The 16,452-nt window shown below is 40.3% G+C and overlaps 1 protein-coding gene across 2 annotated transcripts in view; it reads right to left on the bottom strand.

The window, feature by feature from the left end:
• Positions 1 to 10,921: 10,921 nt before the first annotated feature.
• faf1 (Fas (TNFRSF6) associated factor 1) overlaps positions 10,922 to 16,452 on the bottom strand; it is a 95,666-nt gene continuing 90,135 nt past the window's right edge. For both annotated transcript variants that reach the window (XM_061779186.1, XM_061779185.1), the window contains one exon: positions 10,922 to 11,738. In XM_061779186.1, coding sequence (XP_061635170.1) covers positions 11,655 to 11,738 — 84 coding nt within the window. In that variant the 3' untranslated portion in view covers positions 10,922 to 11,654. The remainder of the gene's footprint in view (positions 11,739 to 16,452) is intronic.

Genomic DNA, 16,452 nt, shown 5'->3' on the forward strand with positions numbered 1-16,452 from the left:
TACTCTAAAGTGAATAAAATAAAATAAAATAAATTACTGCCAATTACAAAACCCGTTTTGACAACTTGGCACAAGGGGTAAAAGTGTGTGTGTGTGTGCGTGTGCTTTTTAAACCATACGCTAAATTAGCATTGGCCTAGGACAATTTGATATGTCACAATATTCTTTGCTAACGTTGTGAACTGAATAAATTGGCTAATGATAACACATTACCTGTATGTGGGGTTTTGTTGTTTTTAGATGAGACATTTTTTTAATGCCAGAAACTGGTGATTTTCAGGCTTGCAACATCAAACCGTTCTCTTAAATAAAGGAAATACAGTAATGCCTTGAGATATAAGACCTTGAGACCACGCTTGCATCTCAAATCATCTTTCTCCATTGAAATGAATAGAAATGCCATTAATCCATTCCAGCCCCCCAAGGTAATTTGTTGCACTCAACTGTGTAGGGCTGTATAAAAACACAATTATAATTATTGGCTCCTCACATAAAACAGAAAATGCAAGCACAAAACACGACTGTACCTAATGTATTGTCCTTCCTTCCTTCCTTCCTTCTTCTTCTGTGTTGTCTATTGGTAGTCAGCAAACCATCTTAATGGCCCATTAGCGGCACCAACTGATACTTCCACTACAAGGAAACCAATGTGAATTGATGGTAGCCGGATGTTGTTAAATTTGGTGGCTGTGCAGTCCTGACGTATTTGTATCTCAAATTTTTGCTCGTATCCCAAGACAAAAACAGTTTGTATCTTGAAAAACTCATAAACCGAGGCATTCGGTTCTCAAGGCATCACTTGTTAAAAAAAAAAGCCCTGGTTTGATTGACAAATCCAATTTTTTGCTATCCTCATTGAGATAAATGTTAAACTCTGCACTTTTACAACACTGCAACCTACAATAACAAGGGCTTTTGCATCAGAGGCAATACATGCTGGTGACTCTGCTGTAGATACATATAGTTAACAAATATGTTAAGAGTACAATGTGAGAGTATGAGATGAGAGCAACTTTAAACAATCAGAAGCCCGTATAGAGTTATTACCGGAAAAAGAGCAATAATAACGGCAGTGACAAATCAAATAGATCAGAGTGTGAGAAAGAGGGAGGGAGGGAGGGAGGGAGGGAGTTAGGCCATTTTAGCCAATCAGAAAAGGCACAACAATAATTGCGGTGGCAAATTGAAGAATAGATAACGGACAGACACACAGGCATATAAGTGGATATAAATGTCGACATGAACTCAAGACCATAGCAATGCCAAATGTGATGCTGTGACTCGAAGTGTAAGAAATTTTAGCCAATCAGAAGCTCGAAGAAAGTCATTTCTGGAAAAGGCACAATAACAATGGCAAATCAAAGAAAATATGACCGTGGGAAAGACAGACAGATGACGAGATAGAAGTTGGCTGTACCTCATAAGTGTAAAGCCAGTTTAGCCAAAATGAAGCCTGAAGAAAGTCATTTCGGGATCTAATAGGCACAATTATATATACATGCACAATTAGAATAAGAAATGAATGTCACATTAAAAAGAGTGCATGCATGGCATTAGAATATTTTCAATATTTTGAACGCTTCAAAAGCTGGTGGCAACACACACACACACACACACACATACATACACAAACACAATGGCGTTTTTGTGGCCTGGAGCTAGGTTGGTAGGGATTATCTTTGTTTAATGAATGGGCTACAAGTATTCATCAACACGGCCAGATTATTGGACTCTGCAGATCTACCTTCAGTGCGGCCACATAACTGCAGTGTGTGTGTGTGTGTGTGTAGCCAATTAAAAGGCACCAACACACAAAAGTCTCTCTCTCTCTCTCTGCGGCTGCTCTGTCCCTCCACATCTGCCTCCTCCCTTTCTGCAGCAAAGCGCTGAATAGACGCTCATTGAGATCACAGATGGAGGATGGCTTTCTTTTTTTCGGGAAATTTGAGAAACACCATTGTCCCCAATCCAAACTCAATGTGTCGCCGCACAATGGCGCCGCCTTTGAGCGGGCCCGCTTCAATTGGCCTTGTTTTTGAAACTTCAAGTGTTCCGCACAAAGACGCGGACCTCCTAAATGTCACCGCCGCCTCGCAATGCATGCACACACTATCACTGGCTGTGTGTATTTAGCAGGATGGAACGACCTTTATAAATTAATATGAAGCTATAAATGACTCCCCTCACGCCACTGCGCACATTCACAACCCCGAGCGGCCCATTTATTACTTTATTAGGTTGTGATACGACTTAGGAGACCATAGGAGGAACATTGCAAATTGATGGGCCTTTTTTCCCCTTCATTAGAGAAGGAATTATTTATACAAACTGCTTTAATAAGCACTTCAGTTGAAAGTTAAAAGCAAAAAAAAACAAAAAAAAAAAGTGGGTTTTTTTCGTTCACAGGAGAAATTACAACTAAAATATAAAAACGTATCTAATTAAATTGCAGTAATTATCCAGAGCCGCGTAAAACCGGCAGACTAAATAGAGCGCACGTGTCAAAAAATAATTGAAATGAATTGCAAACTACAACAAACAGCAAATCCATTCATTCATTATCCGTTCCGCTTATCCTCGCTAGGGTGGCGGAAAGCAAGCAGTAAATTTATTTTATATTCAGTGGGTCTATTACTTAGCCTTGCTGAATGATTAATAACTAATAATCAAAACACCCCAACAAAATACACAAAGAAAAAAGTGAAGAAATATTTTCTTTTGCCATCATTCTAATCAAACACAATTTTAAAAAAATATATTTTGTCTCTGGAGGAATACAAATAAATAAAAAAAATTGCCATTTAAAAAAGACAATTAGGAGTGATTCCATTTCAACTTCCAAACGTAAGCATGATTAAATAAATGTTCTTACGCAGGCTCTTTGGAGTAATTAAATATATTTTTTAAATGTTGCATTTTTTTGAGTCCAACCTTAAAACAAGAATGAATATTAGAGAAAAATATTTGGTATTTGAAGCAGGGGTCATCAACAAGGTGCCCGTGGGCAGCTGCTGAGGACCATATGAGTAGCCAGTGGGCCGGTTCTAAAAATATCTCACCAGTGACGGGACTTTGGGATTTTCCAAGAATGTTGTAGAAGTGATCATTTGAAAATCTTAAGTATTGCATATTAATATTTATCTGTTTCCTACCTTGTTAAATTACTGTCGATAATTATTGAGAAATCATTGCGTGATCACTATTCGCGGAGATGAATATCATTATTAATAATGTATAATTAAAGGTACTTTTGAGAATATTTGTTATTTCAGAGGTCTCTATCAAACTTCACATTAACCAGTAGACTCAAGTAGCTCTCTGTTTCAAAAACAATGGTGACGTCTCCAAGAACAAAATAAAGATATAATTTGTTTTTTCAAATAATTCCAACCCCCAAACATGCCTAATTATTGACTTTTTTTTTAAATTTATCCCAACACACAAAATAAGAGTATTGGTAAATAATGGAAATTGTTTTTTAGGGGACAAAATTATGATTTATTTTGCAAATGTTATAACATTTAAAGGGCTGAACACAGACGGCATTAGTTTAACTGCGAAATAATTACTATTTTGTAATTAACTAACTAAATAGTCATGCTTTGTAGACAAGGGGGCTTCATCGTAACAGCAATTAATGTTAATTTGAGTGGGGGACTTTAATACGTTCTGCAATCAAATAAAAAAAAAAGATGAAATGTTAAAGGTCTAGTTGTATTTTAAGCTTGTAAAAGTTGAGCTGTAATCAGATTGGTTACAGGTTACTAGTGCTGTGTGTGTGTGTGTGTGTGTTTGCGTGCATGTGCATTGTGTCCTCAACAAACAGACGCAGACGGGCTGACCCTCCTTTTGTGCCCCCCCCCCCCCCCAACAGTTTAAGCCTCACAGATTCTGTTTCTTTGGCATCGGCCCGCCATCTCTGAGAAAGTAAACTGAGTGGCTGACCCTCCCGGTTTAGGCCAGTTTGAGATCCAAAGTGGAGATGCTGTGATTCTGACATCCCGATGCTTCCCACTTCAAAAAGGAGGGAGGGGATGTCGCCTGCGTCAGGAATTTTGTTCCCTCGCCAGTCAGCTACATTCTTGACCCCGGCGGGGGCTGGTTAAACATCAGCGCCGCTTTTCCTCCTTTGTGGTCCCTGCGCAGCATCCTGATGTGGTCTTAAGCTCATTAGAGGGTGCAGACCCTGTCGCTCGCAATGTGCGTCCATATGAAAAGGAGGGACGTGCTGATGAAGACATCCAACTCAAATTTGACTCTAAGAAAGTTCAGCTCTTGTCAATCAAAGACCGGCATGGACCTGACTTAAACGACACCATTGGATTAGTATTTGGCGCCAAAACAAAAAAAACACCAACAAAAAAAGACAAAGGCAATCATAATCAAAGTGGCAGTGCATAGAGCAAGGCCAAAACAATCCTTAATTGGAGAAGCACCATATTCAAAGACAGCCACTTTGTGCATACAGTGGATGTAAAAAGTCTACACACCCCTCTTCAAATGCCAGGTTTTTGTAATACAAAAAAATGAGACTCAAAACCTTTTCTAACAATGATGTGACCTACAACCTCTACAACTCAAAAATGAAATCTTTTAAAGAACCGGAGCAAAACAAAGCAGAATGTGGTTGCATAAGTGTGCAGTCTCTTATATACAGCGGCTGAAATAAGTATTTTAACACGGCGCCATGAAAATTCACCAGATGTTGGGAACAACCCAAGTAATCCATACATACAAAGAAAGTAGAACAAATAAGATCAGAAATTAAGTTGTGTGTAATAATGTGAAAAGTATTGAACACGCCAACTGGTATTTATTTAACACTTTGTACAAAAGCCTTTGTCTGCAATGACAGCTTCAAGACGCCTCCTGTATGGAGAAACTAGTCGCATGCATTGCTCTGGTGTGATTTCGGCCCATTCCTCTGCACAAGCAGTCTTCAAATCTTGAAGGTTCCATGGGCTTCTTTTATGGAGCTTGAGTTTCAGTTCTTTCCATAGATTTTCGATTGTATTCAAGTCAGGTGATTGGCTGGGCCATTCTAGCAGCTTTATTCTTTGAAAGCGATTGAGAGTTTCCTTGGCAGCGTGCTTTGGATCATTATCCTGCTGAAATGTCCACCCTTGTTTCATTTATCATCCTTCTCCTAGATGGCAGCAGACTTTTTGTCAAGAATGTCTCGGTACATTTGCCCATTCATCCTTCCTTCAATAATGTAAAGTTTACCAGTACCATTTTTCTGAAAAGCAGCCCCACACCATCATATTCCCACTTCTGAACTTCACTTGGTATGGTGTTTTTAGGGTGTTGTGCAGTGCCATTTCTCCTCCAAACGTGGTGTGCATTATGGCAATCAAAGAGTTAAATTTTGCTCTCATCAGACCAGACTATATTCTCCCAGTATTTAACTGGCCTGTCCCAATGTTGTTCAGCAAACTTTAAAACAAACTTGTGACGTGCTTTTTTTCCCAGCAATGGAGTCTTGCGTGGTGAGCATGCATACAGGCCATGGCGGCGGAGTGCATTACTCACTGTTTTCCTTGTGACAACAGTCCCTGCTAATTTCAGGTATTTTTGAAGCTCTCCACAGGCGGTCCTTGGCTCTTGGACGGCTCTTCTTGCACTCCTCTGTCACAAATCTTGCACCTGATCGAGGTAAATTTATGGTGGTGTGATTGCTTTCCACTTACATATGATGGCCCCCCACCGTGGTCACTGGAATATTCAGAAGCTTAGATATGCGCCTGTAACTAATGCCATCTTATTTGTTCTTTCTTTGTATGATGTATGGATTACTTGGATTGTTCCCAACATCTGGTGAAACGTTCAGGTCAATAGCCCCTTTGGAAGTGTACTTAGTGAGAACAAATGATGTGTTAAATACTTATTTCAGCCGCTGTATCTGGGAATCTGGCTATTTTTGGAATTAACCAGTCACATTCAAACGCATGTTAAATTGGAGTCGGCACAGACCTGCCGACATTTAAAATGCCTCTGAATTCACCCTAAATAAACTTCAGATGTTCTAGTAGTCTTTTCCTGACATTTTTGTTTTTCGCTCAATTTCATCAGCAAAAACTACACTTAAAATAATATTTATTGTGTGACGTTTTTTAGGCCAGTTGAATCGTTTATATAAGGATGTCATTTTAATTTAACAGTATAATTAAGGCCTTAGTTTTGGGAAATCACATTAAAGACTAAGGACCTGCAGACACCCTGATCAATGTTAAGTCATGAGTTGGTATTCCCGTTGGTATTAGTTGGTATTAAATTCACCCTGAAAACATTAGTACCTCAATTGAATGTTGTGAGAAAAATGGTTCAGAAATATACACGACTCACAAAAAGTTATGGATATTCGCTTTCCATGAATCAACCAATACATTTCCAAGGATGTCCACTTCTATGTCTTTCTGTCACTCTTCCAGTTTCTGTATTTGACACTATGACACTCTATGCCCCGTGGCCACTTCCCAAACATCCAAGCTTTACAATGGCGAGTCAAATGTCGTCTTGGTGTCATCATGTCAAATTGTGAACAGGGTGATGAAGAAAAATCAAAGTATAAATACCAAATCTAAATGAACCAGGAAATGTATTTATCTAGCCATTGATCGACTGCCTGTTATGAATTTTGCCCGTCAGCTCTTTGTTAGGGAACAGCAAGTTGTGCAACAAGTACTGAAACAGTGAATAGTTGTACATTATTTCATTTTCCGTACAACTTATCCTCATTAGGGTCGAGGGCATGCTGGAGCCTATCCCAGCTGACTCTAGGCGAGAGGCGGGGTACACCGTGAACTGGTCGCCAGCCAATCGCAGGACACATAAACAAACAACCATTCGGACTCACATTCACACCTACGGGCAATTTAGAGTTTTCAATTAACCTACCATGCATGTTTTTGGGATGTGGGAGGAAACCGGAGTACTCGGAGAAAACCCACGCAGGCACGGGGATTACAAGCAAACTCAACACAGCCGAGGGCGGATTTGAACCCGGGTCCTCAGAGCTGTGAGACAGATGTGCTAACCAGTCGGTCAACGTGCTAGACATGTTGGACGTGTATTCAAAAAGTTTAGAGGTCAAATTAAGCCCATTTTAGGTTCATCCTGAAATTTCACCCCATAGCCGAATATCCGTAACCTGGTGTGAATAGTGTATGTGCAATACTTATACCCCACTTCCTAGCAACCTACATAGGATTTACCCTTTCAAGCACATCTAACGTATTTTAAAGGCAAGTTGATGACCTCTTAACCCACTGAGACGCAAACAGTGAATGGGAAAGATTGACAGGGAATATCATCATGTCTCCCTGGCATTTCCGAGTGTCAGCAGAGGAACATGCCCGAGCACATTGTACGCATCATGCTGCGTGATAGCAACTGTAATCTTACACTTCACAGGAGATGCACTATGCACGCGTCGTCCCCCCAAGGAAGACTGACAGCACATGCACCTGTCTGACGGTTGCATCAACAAACTACACCTTCGCCCTGAGCGCCACATGTCCGACACAACTCAACAAGTGCTTTCAGTAATGAAAAATCTGGAGGAAGAAAATAGCTCTTACTGGACTCAAGGGCTCTTCCAATGTCAAATTTGAAAGCAAATTCACACTATAACCTGAGATGTCAAGTGAAATTTAAATGAAAAATCTTGGCCACATGCTTTTAGACAGTGGAAGTCTAATTGGCCACCGTGGTGATAAAAAAGCTGTTATAAGTACAGTAATACATACAGTATTACTATACAGTGAACCCCCATTCATCGTAGAGGTTATGTTCAAGGCCCACCAACTACAGGTGGAAATCTTTTTAGTTTTACCCCTTCCACACACTTTAAACATTTCAACTTTGGACACCCATTTTAAACACATTATCAAAAGTATTTGGAGAGAAAATTGCAAGCATAAAATACATAGAAAATTCCTTACGTATTGTTGAGTCTGTAAGAAAAGTGCCTTTAAGAGGCGGGGCCTGGTGGGATGGCATGCGACTTCTGCGAGTCGGTGTGTGAGTGTCTGTGCGTGGGCTGTGGCCGACAGCAGCTCCTGCGTGAGTGCACGTGTATGCGTTTTACTCTTCTCTCTGCATTCAGTAAACAGCTATGCATCGGCAACTGGGACTCTCCTTTCCACATAAACAACAATCGCTGGAAACTACAGATTTTCACAATACAGCACCAATTTCCATGATTCAACACATTCAACACAAAAATAAAGTGATATAATAGGGGGGTGCGAGCAATGAATATTGTCATTTAAAGTAACCAAATCATAAATTGTGGCTGCTTTCTACATCGGACTGGTCACCGTTCAGTCAATAAATTTTATACTTATTTCTGTCACATTATGGACATCTAGACAGTGGAACCGCTAATACCCAAAGCACCACAAGATTTTCAGAATTGGAATTAAAAAAAAAAAAATCTCTGAAGTTGCACAAAACTTCCAACCAAGTTCCAACTAAGGAAGACCTCACAGGCTGACGAGACCTTGGGGTGCCTAAAAGACCTCAGTTCAGCAAGCATCAAAAGATTAACGGTTTACTTTCTTTAATGCATCTTTTTCACATCCTCGGCAAAGAGTCTTACAGACTACAGCCAAATCCAAATAATTGACCATACCTATTTATATTTTTATTTAGGGGTTAGCTTTTTATTTTTATTAGATTAAATTTGATTTTTATTATAATTTCAAAGAATACATCATTTATTATTTTGATTGACCTGAATGTGCTTTTAGTGTTTTAAAATGCTTTTTATACTTGTATGACAATGAAGAATGTTCTCTACGAATTTGCCCGCAGATATTAAAGGTTTTATGATGGCCACAGTTTGACTCTGGAACATACCATTTCTATTTACATTAGTTCATTTGAGAAAAGTTTCAAAATTCGACCAGCTTTCCCAGCACCGAAAATAAAAGTCATGCAAAGATGTTTTCCATTACAGTGCATTAACCAAAATCCTACAACGGTAAATACTCACGCAAACATGCTGCAAAGTGTTATTCATATCTAACAAATGCATCATCCATCAGTATTGTATCGCTCCTTCATCACGTATGCTTACTCAGAAATAATGAATCAGTCAAGTGTCACATAAGTGCTGATAAGCAGACAGAAAGTCAGGATTTGCCCCACAGCTCTTCTTCCAGCCTCACCCTGCCTTCAGCCATACATCTTTGTTTGGCCTGAGCGGAGGAAGTGAAACTGGCTGAGCACGTTTGCGCAACTCATTCCTCGCGTGAGAAACCAGACAAGTGCGGATACGAGCCGACAAAATGCGCATGAGGCACCAAGGAGAAAACAGCCGTGACTGCGAATGACTACATGGATGGAAGGATTGACCTTCTAAACATTCTGAGACACAACAGGATGTGATGACAGCGCTCAGCAAGATTTATCAGATAATTGTCTATTTCACCCTCAAGGATTAAGTTGAAGCCAGCAGAAATCATATTTGAGACGCGACTAATTCTAAACAGCTTCCAGAGAAATAACTGGTTGCAAAAATCATTTGGAATAATCTACAGTATTTTTGTATTTTATTAGGTTATCTGCTGACATCCCTATGTTTTTCGAGATTATGGCTACTTTGGATTACACAAAAAGGTTGTTAGTGGCGCTGAAAGGGCGAATCATACAGACAGGTAAAGATAATATTTCATTCAAATTCCTAAAGTGACGTGAACACGCAATGGATGTAATTACACTGCCCGTATTAATGCCCAATTCCGTGTCTGTATGATTTGTGTTAAATCTACTTTCTAGTGACATATCCATTATTACTCTGCTTGTATTTCTTGAGCAACAGAAACAAGCTGTATGCCAATGCGCCCTAAACACGGGTAAACAACTATATGCTGGTACAAGAACACGATTGTCTGTTATGGGTTTTTACAGTTTATAGACAAGCAAATCCAAATTTAAGAGTTGCATGTCTTCAGTGAGGCGGCACGGTGAACGACTGGTTAGAGCGTCTGCCTCACAGTTCTGAGGACCGGGGTTCAATCCCCGGCCCCGCCTGTGTGGAGTTTGCATGTTCTCCCCGTGCCTGCGTGGGTTTTCTCCGGGCACTCCGGTTTCCTCCCACATCCCAAAAACATGCACGCTAGGTTAATTGACCACTATAAAATTGCCCGTAGGTGTGAATGGTTGTTTGTTTGTATGTGCCCTGTGATTGGCTGGCAACCAGTTCAGGGTGTACCCCGCCTACTGCCCGATCATAGCTGGGATAGGCTCCAGCACGCCCGCGACCCTAGTGAGGAGAAGCGGCTCAGAAAATGGATGGATGGATGTCTTCAGTGTAGTACCGTGTACCAAGTTCAATTGGGAGTGACAAACAGCTTAAAGCAAGTGTGCTTTGCCTCTAATTTTGGCGCAAATGAATACTATACTTCATAAAGTGTGTGTTAATGACTTTAAGTCTTTTAAAAGGTTTACAAGTGTTTAAAGTGTGTGGAATGGATAAAACTATATATATATATTTTTTTTTAAATATATTTTTTTTAATGTGGTCTTGCTATATCGCTGTTATTCATCTCATCGCGGGTGGGTCTGAAACATATCCCCTACGATAAATGTGGGTTCACTGTACATCAAGTTACACAATGGCTCTCAAGATTGCCAATTGCACATGTAAAACTATGGATAATCACTGGAAGGTCTGTGTGGATGTTGCTCAACTTCATGTTGTTGCTCTTTACACAGAAAACTATAGAGACTGAATCATCAACACCTCTGCTGGTTGCAAGTTGTGCACTCCGATTTTGAATCAAATGCTTCAGGATACGATTAATCAGCAATGTTAGGTAACGTCACGTGTAATAGGTCAATCTTCAAAATCTAAAATAAGGCTAATCCTGACTGTAAAAGACTCTAAATTTCCACATTCCTGCATGAGACAAAATGATGTTCAAATTCATATATTTTATATAACATATCAAATTAAAACTAATACAGAATCAAACTTAAAAATGCTCAAGAGGAAAAAACAAAAACAACAATCTGTTGGCTTATGCAGTTGTGGGTGTTAAAAGCAGACTTGGAGGTGGAGGAATGGCAAAGGGCAGCGTATGATGGGTAGGTTTGAAAAAAATAGGGTAAATATAGGCGGACATGAGACATCTTGTCTCCTCGCTGGCTTTTATTGAATCTTTCAAACGCAAAACCCATGTGGTAACAAAGGACCTCGGTTACGTTGAATGTGGTGAATGAGGGGTGCGGAGGGTGAAGAAGTGTTTTTCCTGTGACAAAGGTCTGTCTAGTCGGGATCTCCATGCCATCACTGTGTTGTGTGTTTGGGGCAAGTGATGACACACACTTGATGTGAAGCGTGTGGGAGACTTGGAGAGGATGAGAAAAAGATTTAGGGTTGGGGGAGTTGTAGTTTTTGTTCGGAAGGGGGATTGGCTGTGTGCTTGCGATATTGTCTTTGCTTCTCTGTGCAACAACATGTACACCAGGCAGAGGTGTACCATAACCAGGCCGAGGGCAGAGAAGCTTACTTGCACTTGAGTGTCACTGCATGTACATGCCAGTGTGTCCATGTATGTGTGCGCGTGTGCATGTGTTTGTACTGTGGAGACCCAGGTGGTTTTGGGCCCATGCTCATGTGTTCGGCCAGTTCAGTCAGTCACTTTCTACTCTTTGGCCTCCAGGAAGAGAGTCTCCTGTGGAAACAACTTTGCTTCCAGTAGAGTTGATCCTGGATCCAACTGGGTGATCTGTGGAGAGACAAGAGTATTAGACACCTACTAGTAACTGATCACCAGGATTACGTAAAAATTCAGCCAGTTTTCTACTTTAAATGGAGGACAACAGGGGGCTCCCGGATGATCTGCATCTGAGTTACAATACTGAGGCACAGACAATCTGCTCGACCAGTGAGAAACCAGCAGTAGTTTGCGTCACCCACCCTATGGACTATGTGCACCAGTACCCGGAATCACTTTTGACCTCGCCAGTGATCAGCAAATTACTTTCCGGTTAGCCTCCTGCTCCACTCAAAATAAATGGATTGAAAAGCTTGAACGCCTTAACTGACATAAAAAAGTATATATAATGTGATGGATACATTTACGTTCCATAAAATGGTGGGTGGCTGAAATAAGCATTGCTGGGTACCACTTTGCAACAGATTGAGTCACTATAATAGCGAAATTAGATTCCACCTTAAGACCCCGTCCTCCATACGCATTGGAAACAAAATACGAAGGAGCTTTGAAAGGAACCACCACGCCAGCGGCAATGTCGCCATGGTGTACGTTTGAGAGTTCAACAGCACAAGAATACTTACAGGGTACGGTAGGTTTACATGTCATAAATTGCGTCTGCTGCATTCTGTGCTCTGGGAGACCGATCCCACTTGAGAATATTTGTGTTCAGATGAATGTGAGTGGGTGTCAGAAGGGCAAGAAACTGTTCCATTCAAACAACAACGGTAAGGTGTTTGTAACTAAAACCTGTCTACCCTTAGCAGTAGAATGAATTTGATGCTTGCCAAAATGTCTGCTACATACCTTTGTGTGCTGAGTAACGACAAACCCCTGACTTTGTAGTGCAAGTACGGGGTCTTTAGGAAAACGGTGGATGCTAATTTCACTACTACAGTGACTCGATTCGGTGCAAAAAGGCAAACAAGCAAGGCTAATTTCTGGAATTTAAAAGCATCCCTCACACTATATTTACAAATGTTTCTGTCCGTTTTTTTGAAAGGAGCAGGATTCTAACCGGAAATGTATTTGCCTATCACTGGCGACGTTGGACTTGCTTCTGGGTGATAGCGCACATAGCCCGTCAGCTTGTCGAACCTGGTAGTACCTCTATTTTTGGTTAGCAGTTCAGCCTTGGCGGAGGTCAGTACTCTACTTAATGTCATTGTAGTGTTTTCTACTCTTGATAAGCCAAAACTCTAAAAAGCTTTTAAGGGTACAATAGCAACGGCGGGCAGGAGTGTCTAGCTTTACTCTAACATTTATTGTACCATACCGTACCATCGTAGTTGGGTTGTATCTCTTCCACAGAGTGCCAAAAAAGTGGTACCCTTTATACATCCAGAAACACCAAAGTCAAACGAGTTGTTCTGCATGTTGGACACTTTGGAGGCTTGGTTCATCCCAAAGGAGTGATCAGGGCTTTCAAGCTCTTCCATGCCAAACTCATTCAATGCCTTCCAATCAGTACAATAATTGGGGTTTATATGATATAAGTATTGAATAGATTCCTAACACTGTGTTTTGGAAATCTGGGGCGCAAAGAGAGCTCTGTAAAAGCACTTGTGATGTTGACATTAACGTCTGAATGAGCCAGACTGTAACAAAGGATAAGGGCAGACCTTTATGTGTTTTGCAGGCCCTACGATATAGTGACTAATTTAAGCAATGAAAAAGAGAGAAACATGTTTTCTGTTCGCACATGCTATTGGTCCAGGGTAGAGGAATAATGCAGCGCCACCCACCACGGAGCTGATTGAGTTAGCCGACATGAAGGAGGTCTGACCTATGTTTTTTAAAACAATCCGAATCCCTCTGACACCCTGTGGGCCTCTTCGCTTATGTGAGCTAATCACTAGAGGGGTTGTGTTACATCGGGCCAATCTAACACCTGGGCTGAACGGGCTGTGTGGCGGGGAGGTGCTCTGACAATGAGATGTGTCCAGGGCTTATCTGATGACTGCTGCACCAGCCCCTCTGATTAGGGCCCCTATTCTAACCACACGGTGGGATAATTAAGCGATTCCCTGTACCTGCTCTAGTGGGTCGAAGGGTAAGCTCAGCGCAGTAAAGGTTGACCTCACAACAAAAAGAGTGACAGGTCGGAGAGAGACTATTGTAAGGAATGAAACGTGAACTCTGACCATGAACGAGTCACACCTTTGTCTGTCATCACCCTCCGTACAGAATATATGACTATCTGACTGTCAAAGTAGTAAATTTGAGGTCATAAAATTCTAATCTGGTCAAACGTTTAGGGAACACAATGCCTCTAAAATTAAACAAAACGTCACACTGAAATGCCATTATTCATGATGTCACGTGACACAAAAATATGACGTGCGACCACAGCGTACCTCACGAGAGGTTAGATAAGATAGCATCAAAGGATTAACTCTGCGTACCTTGGCGATTAATTGATAACTGTTCCCCCCCGCAATTTAAAAAGACATCTATGTGACTAAGGCTGCAACTAACAATTACTTTAATAATCGATTAATTTGTAGATTATTTTTTTGATTCATTGGCCCAAAAAAAAAAACAGGACATTATTTCAAATTGACAGATGGCGATCACAGCTTTACTAAGAATAGGAGGCAGTGCCGGGCGAGTTACGCCATAATTTGTGAATGGATTGTGGATGCTTGGGCTAACGTGCCTGCTTGCACTGTTGTTCGAGCTTTCGTAAAAGCCGGCCTCCTTTCTGAGGAGCCGCACGGCAACGAGACTGACTCCGACAATGACGAGAGGGAACCTGGAGTGTGTGATGGAGAACCTGCCCAGCTGTTCATTTCGGATACAGAAGATGAGGACTTTGATGGATTTGAGGATGAGGATTGATAAAAAAAATAACGTGAGTCCATTGTTAATTAAATACTTCAATAAAGTACAACCGAACTCAGTTTTGCTCCCGCTGCCTTTTTAAAAATATTGTTTTAGCGTGCTACCGTATGTTTTAATCTAGCGTATGTTTTACCATGCCTGCGCCCAATAATACGGTGCGCCTTATGTATGTGTTAAATACAGAAATAGACCCCGTAACTGAGACTGTGCCTTTTAATACGGTGCGCCTTATGGTCGTGAAAATACGGTATGTTTAAAGACTCTTGAAACCAAAGTGAGTAGCATTGAAGGAAAAACTCCCAATAGGAAACAGACAATTTATTAGAATTATTTCACATTGCATTATGTATGACAAGAAAGGAGGCCAGTGGAAGGCAATTACGGAGTCCATCGTGCTTTGTCAAAGACATGAAGCTCGTTTATAAATTGCAAATGCAGTCATTTATCCATTCACTGATCCACCTCAATGGTGGTAGCAGCTGTTGTGATAAACTACACACAATCTGCACAATAGCTTATCCAAATGCATTGCACACTTAACCGGGTTTTATTACCGTCAAATCGCAGTGTATCGCTTTTTTCCTGACTACTTCTAGTGTTGTGATTTCACAATAAGAGTGTCCGGACGTTCACCAAAAATTACAGCAGCATGACATAAACTTCCCGCGGCTGAATAATATAGGCCAGGAATACCTCTCTATCACTAAATGCTCCATCAGAGCGGCACCCATAAAGGGGTGACATTGTAACATATAATAGGGCATGCCAACACCCTCATGTTCTAGACAGGCTTATTTTCCTTGCTACATGGACTGCTGTATATTATATGCAGGATTTTGTTTACATTTTCAGGGACAAAGGTTAATTTTGTTGGGAAGCAGCATCTTTTATTTTTAGTTATATTTAGTGACAGTTTTGTTCTTACATATTAATCCACAAAGGGAATATTTGTGTTAATTTATTGATGTTAAACTATTTGTGCTAATTTATTGATGTTAAACTGTCCAACATTTATTATTATTATTTTTTATTATTTGTCCTGTTCGGCTGTTCAGTCAAGCAGAATGGAGAATCTGCATCTCTTTTATGCCGAAACTGTCGAACATTTAAAATGTTTTATAAAATGGATCATATGGGTGTGCTTAAAAGGCCACTTTTAATGTTTTAATTCAAGTTTTGAATGTCTTTATTTCTTTTTATTGCAGGGGAAAATAATAAAATTGGAGACCATATTTTACAGTAAAAATGAGGTATTATCACCCAGCCTGTGTATTTTATGCTTTGTGCAACACTTAACACATATAAGGCGTTTAGAGAAGACCATGAGAAGAGAAGCATATATATCACAAGGTATGTGAAAAAAGTAGACTCACATTTACAGCAGTAACCAGTAATGTCATTCCTGATCAAAGTTACGAGTGTCGGTTAATGTCTTGTTTTTTTTTTACTCTTGTAACAACTAAGGAAAAAATCAAATGGAAGAAAAAAATGAGATGCATGAGGTGCAACTGTGAGGCAACACAGCTTTGTATTAAACCTTTGTCATTTGTCAATAAAGTTGTCTTTAATATTATTGTGCTAAACTTATTTTCACACTTATATGACAAGCATGTTCAATAGTTACTTTGGCTTATTACATTATTTACTGCTACAAAACGTGTTATGAAATGCAAACAAATTGGAGGTCAACAGGCATCCTCAAACTGCAGAGGTTCTGTAGTAGTGTAAAATCCTTTTCGCAATAACATCTAATACAAACTTCTCACAATAAAACCCTGGCTTTCATTGACATTCCAAACTTGGCAGGCTGTGCCAAGAGGAAAATATAAAACATCTATATATATTTCAGTATCTGGCAGAGAGTAGGAAAAATGAAGTCAAG

Source organism: Phyllopteryx taeniolatus, chromosome 7 (genome assembly GCF_024500385.1).
Source record: "Phyllopteryx taeniolatus isolate TA_2022b chromosome 7, UOR_Ptae_1.2, whole genome shotgun sequence".
Classification (NCBI taxonomy): Eukaryota; Metazoa; Chordata; class Actinopteri; order Syngnathiformes; family Syngnathidae; genus Phyllopteryx; species Phyllopteryx taeniolatus.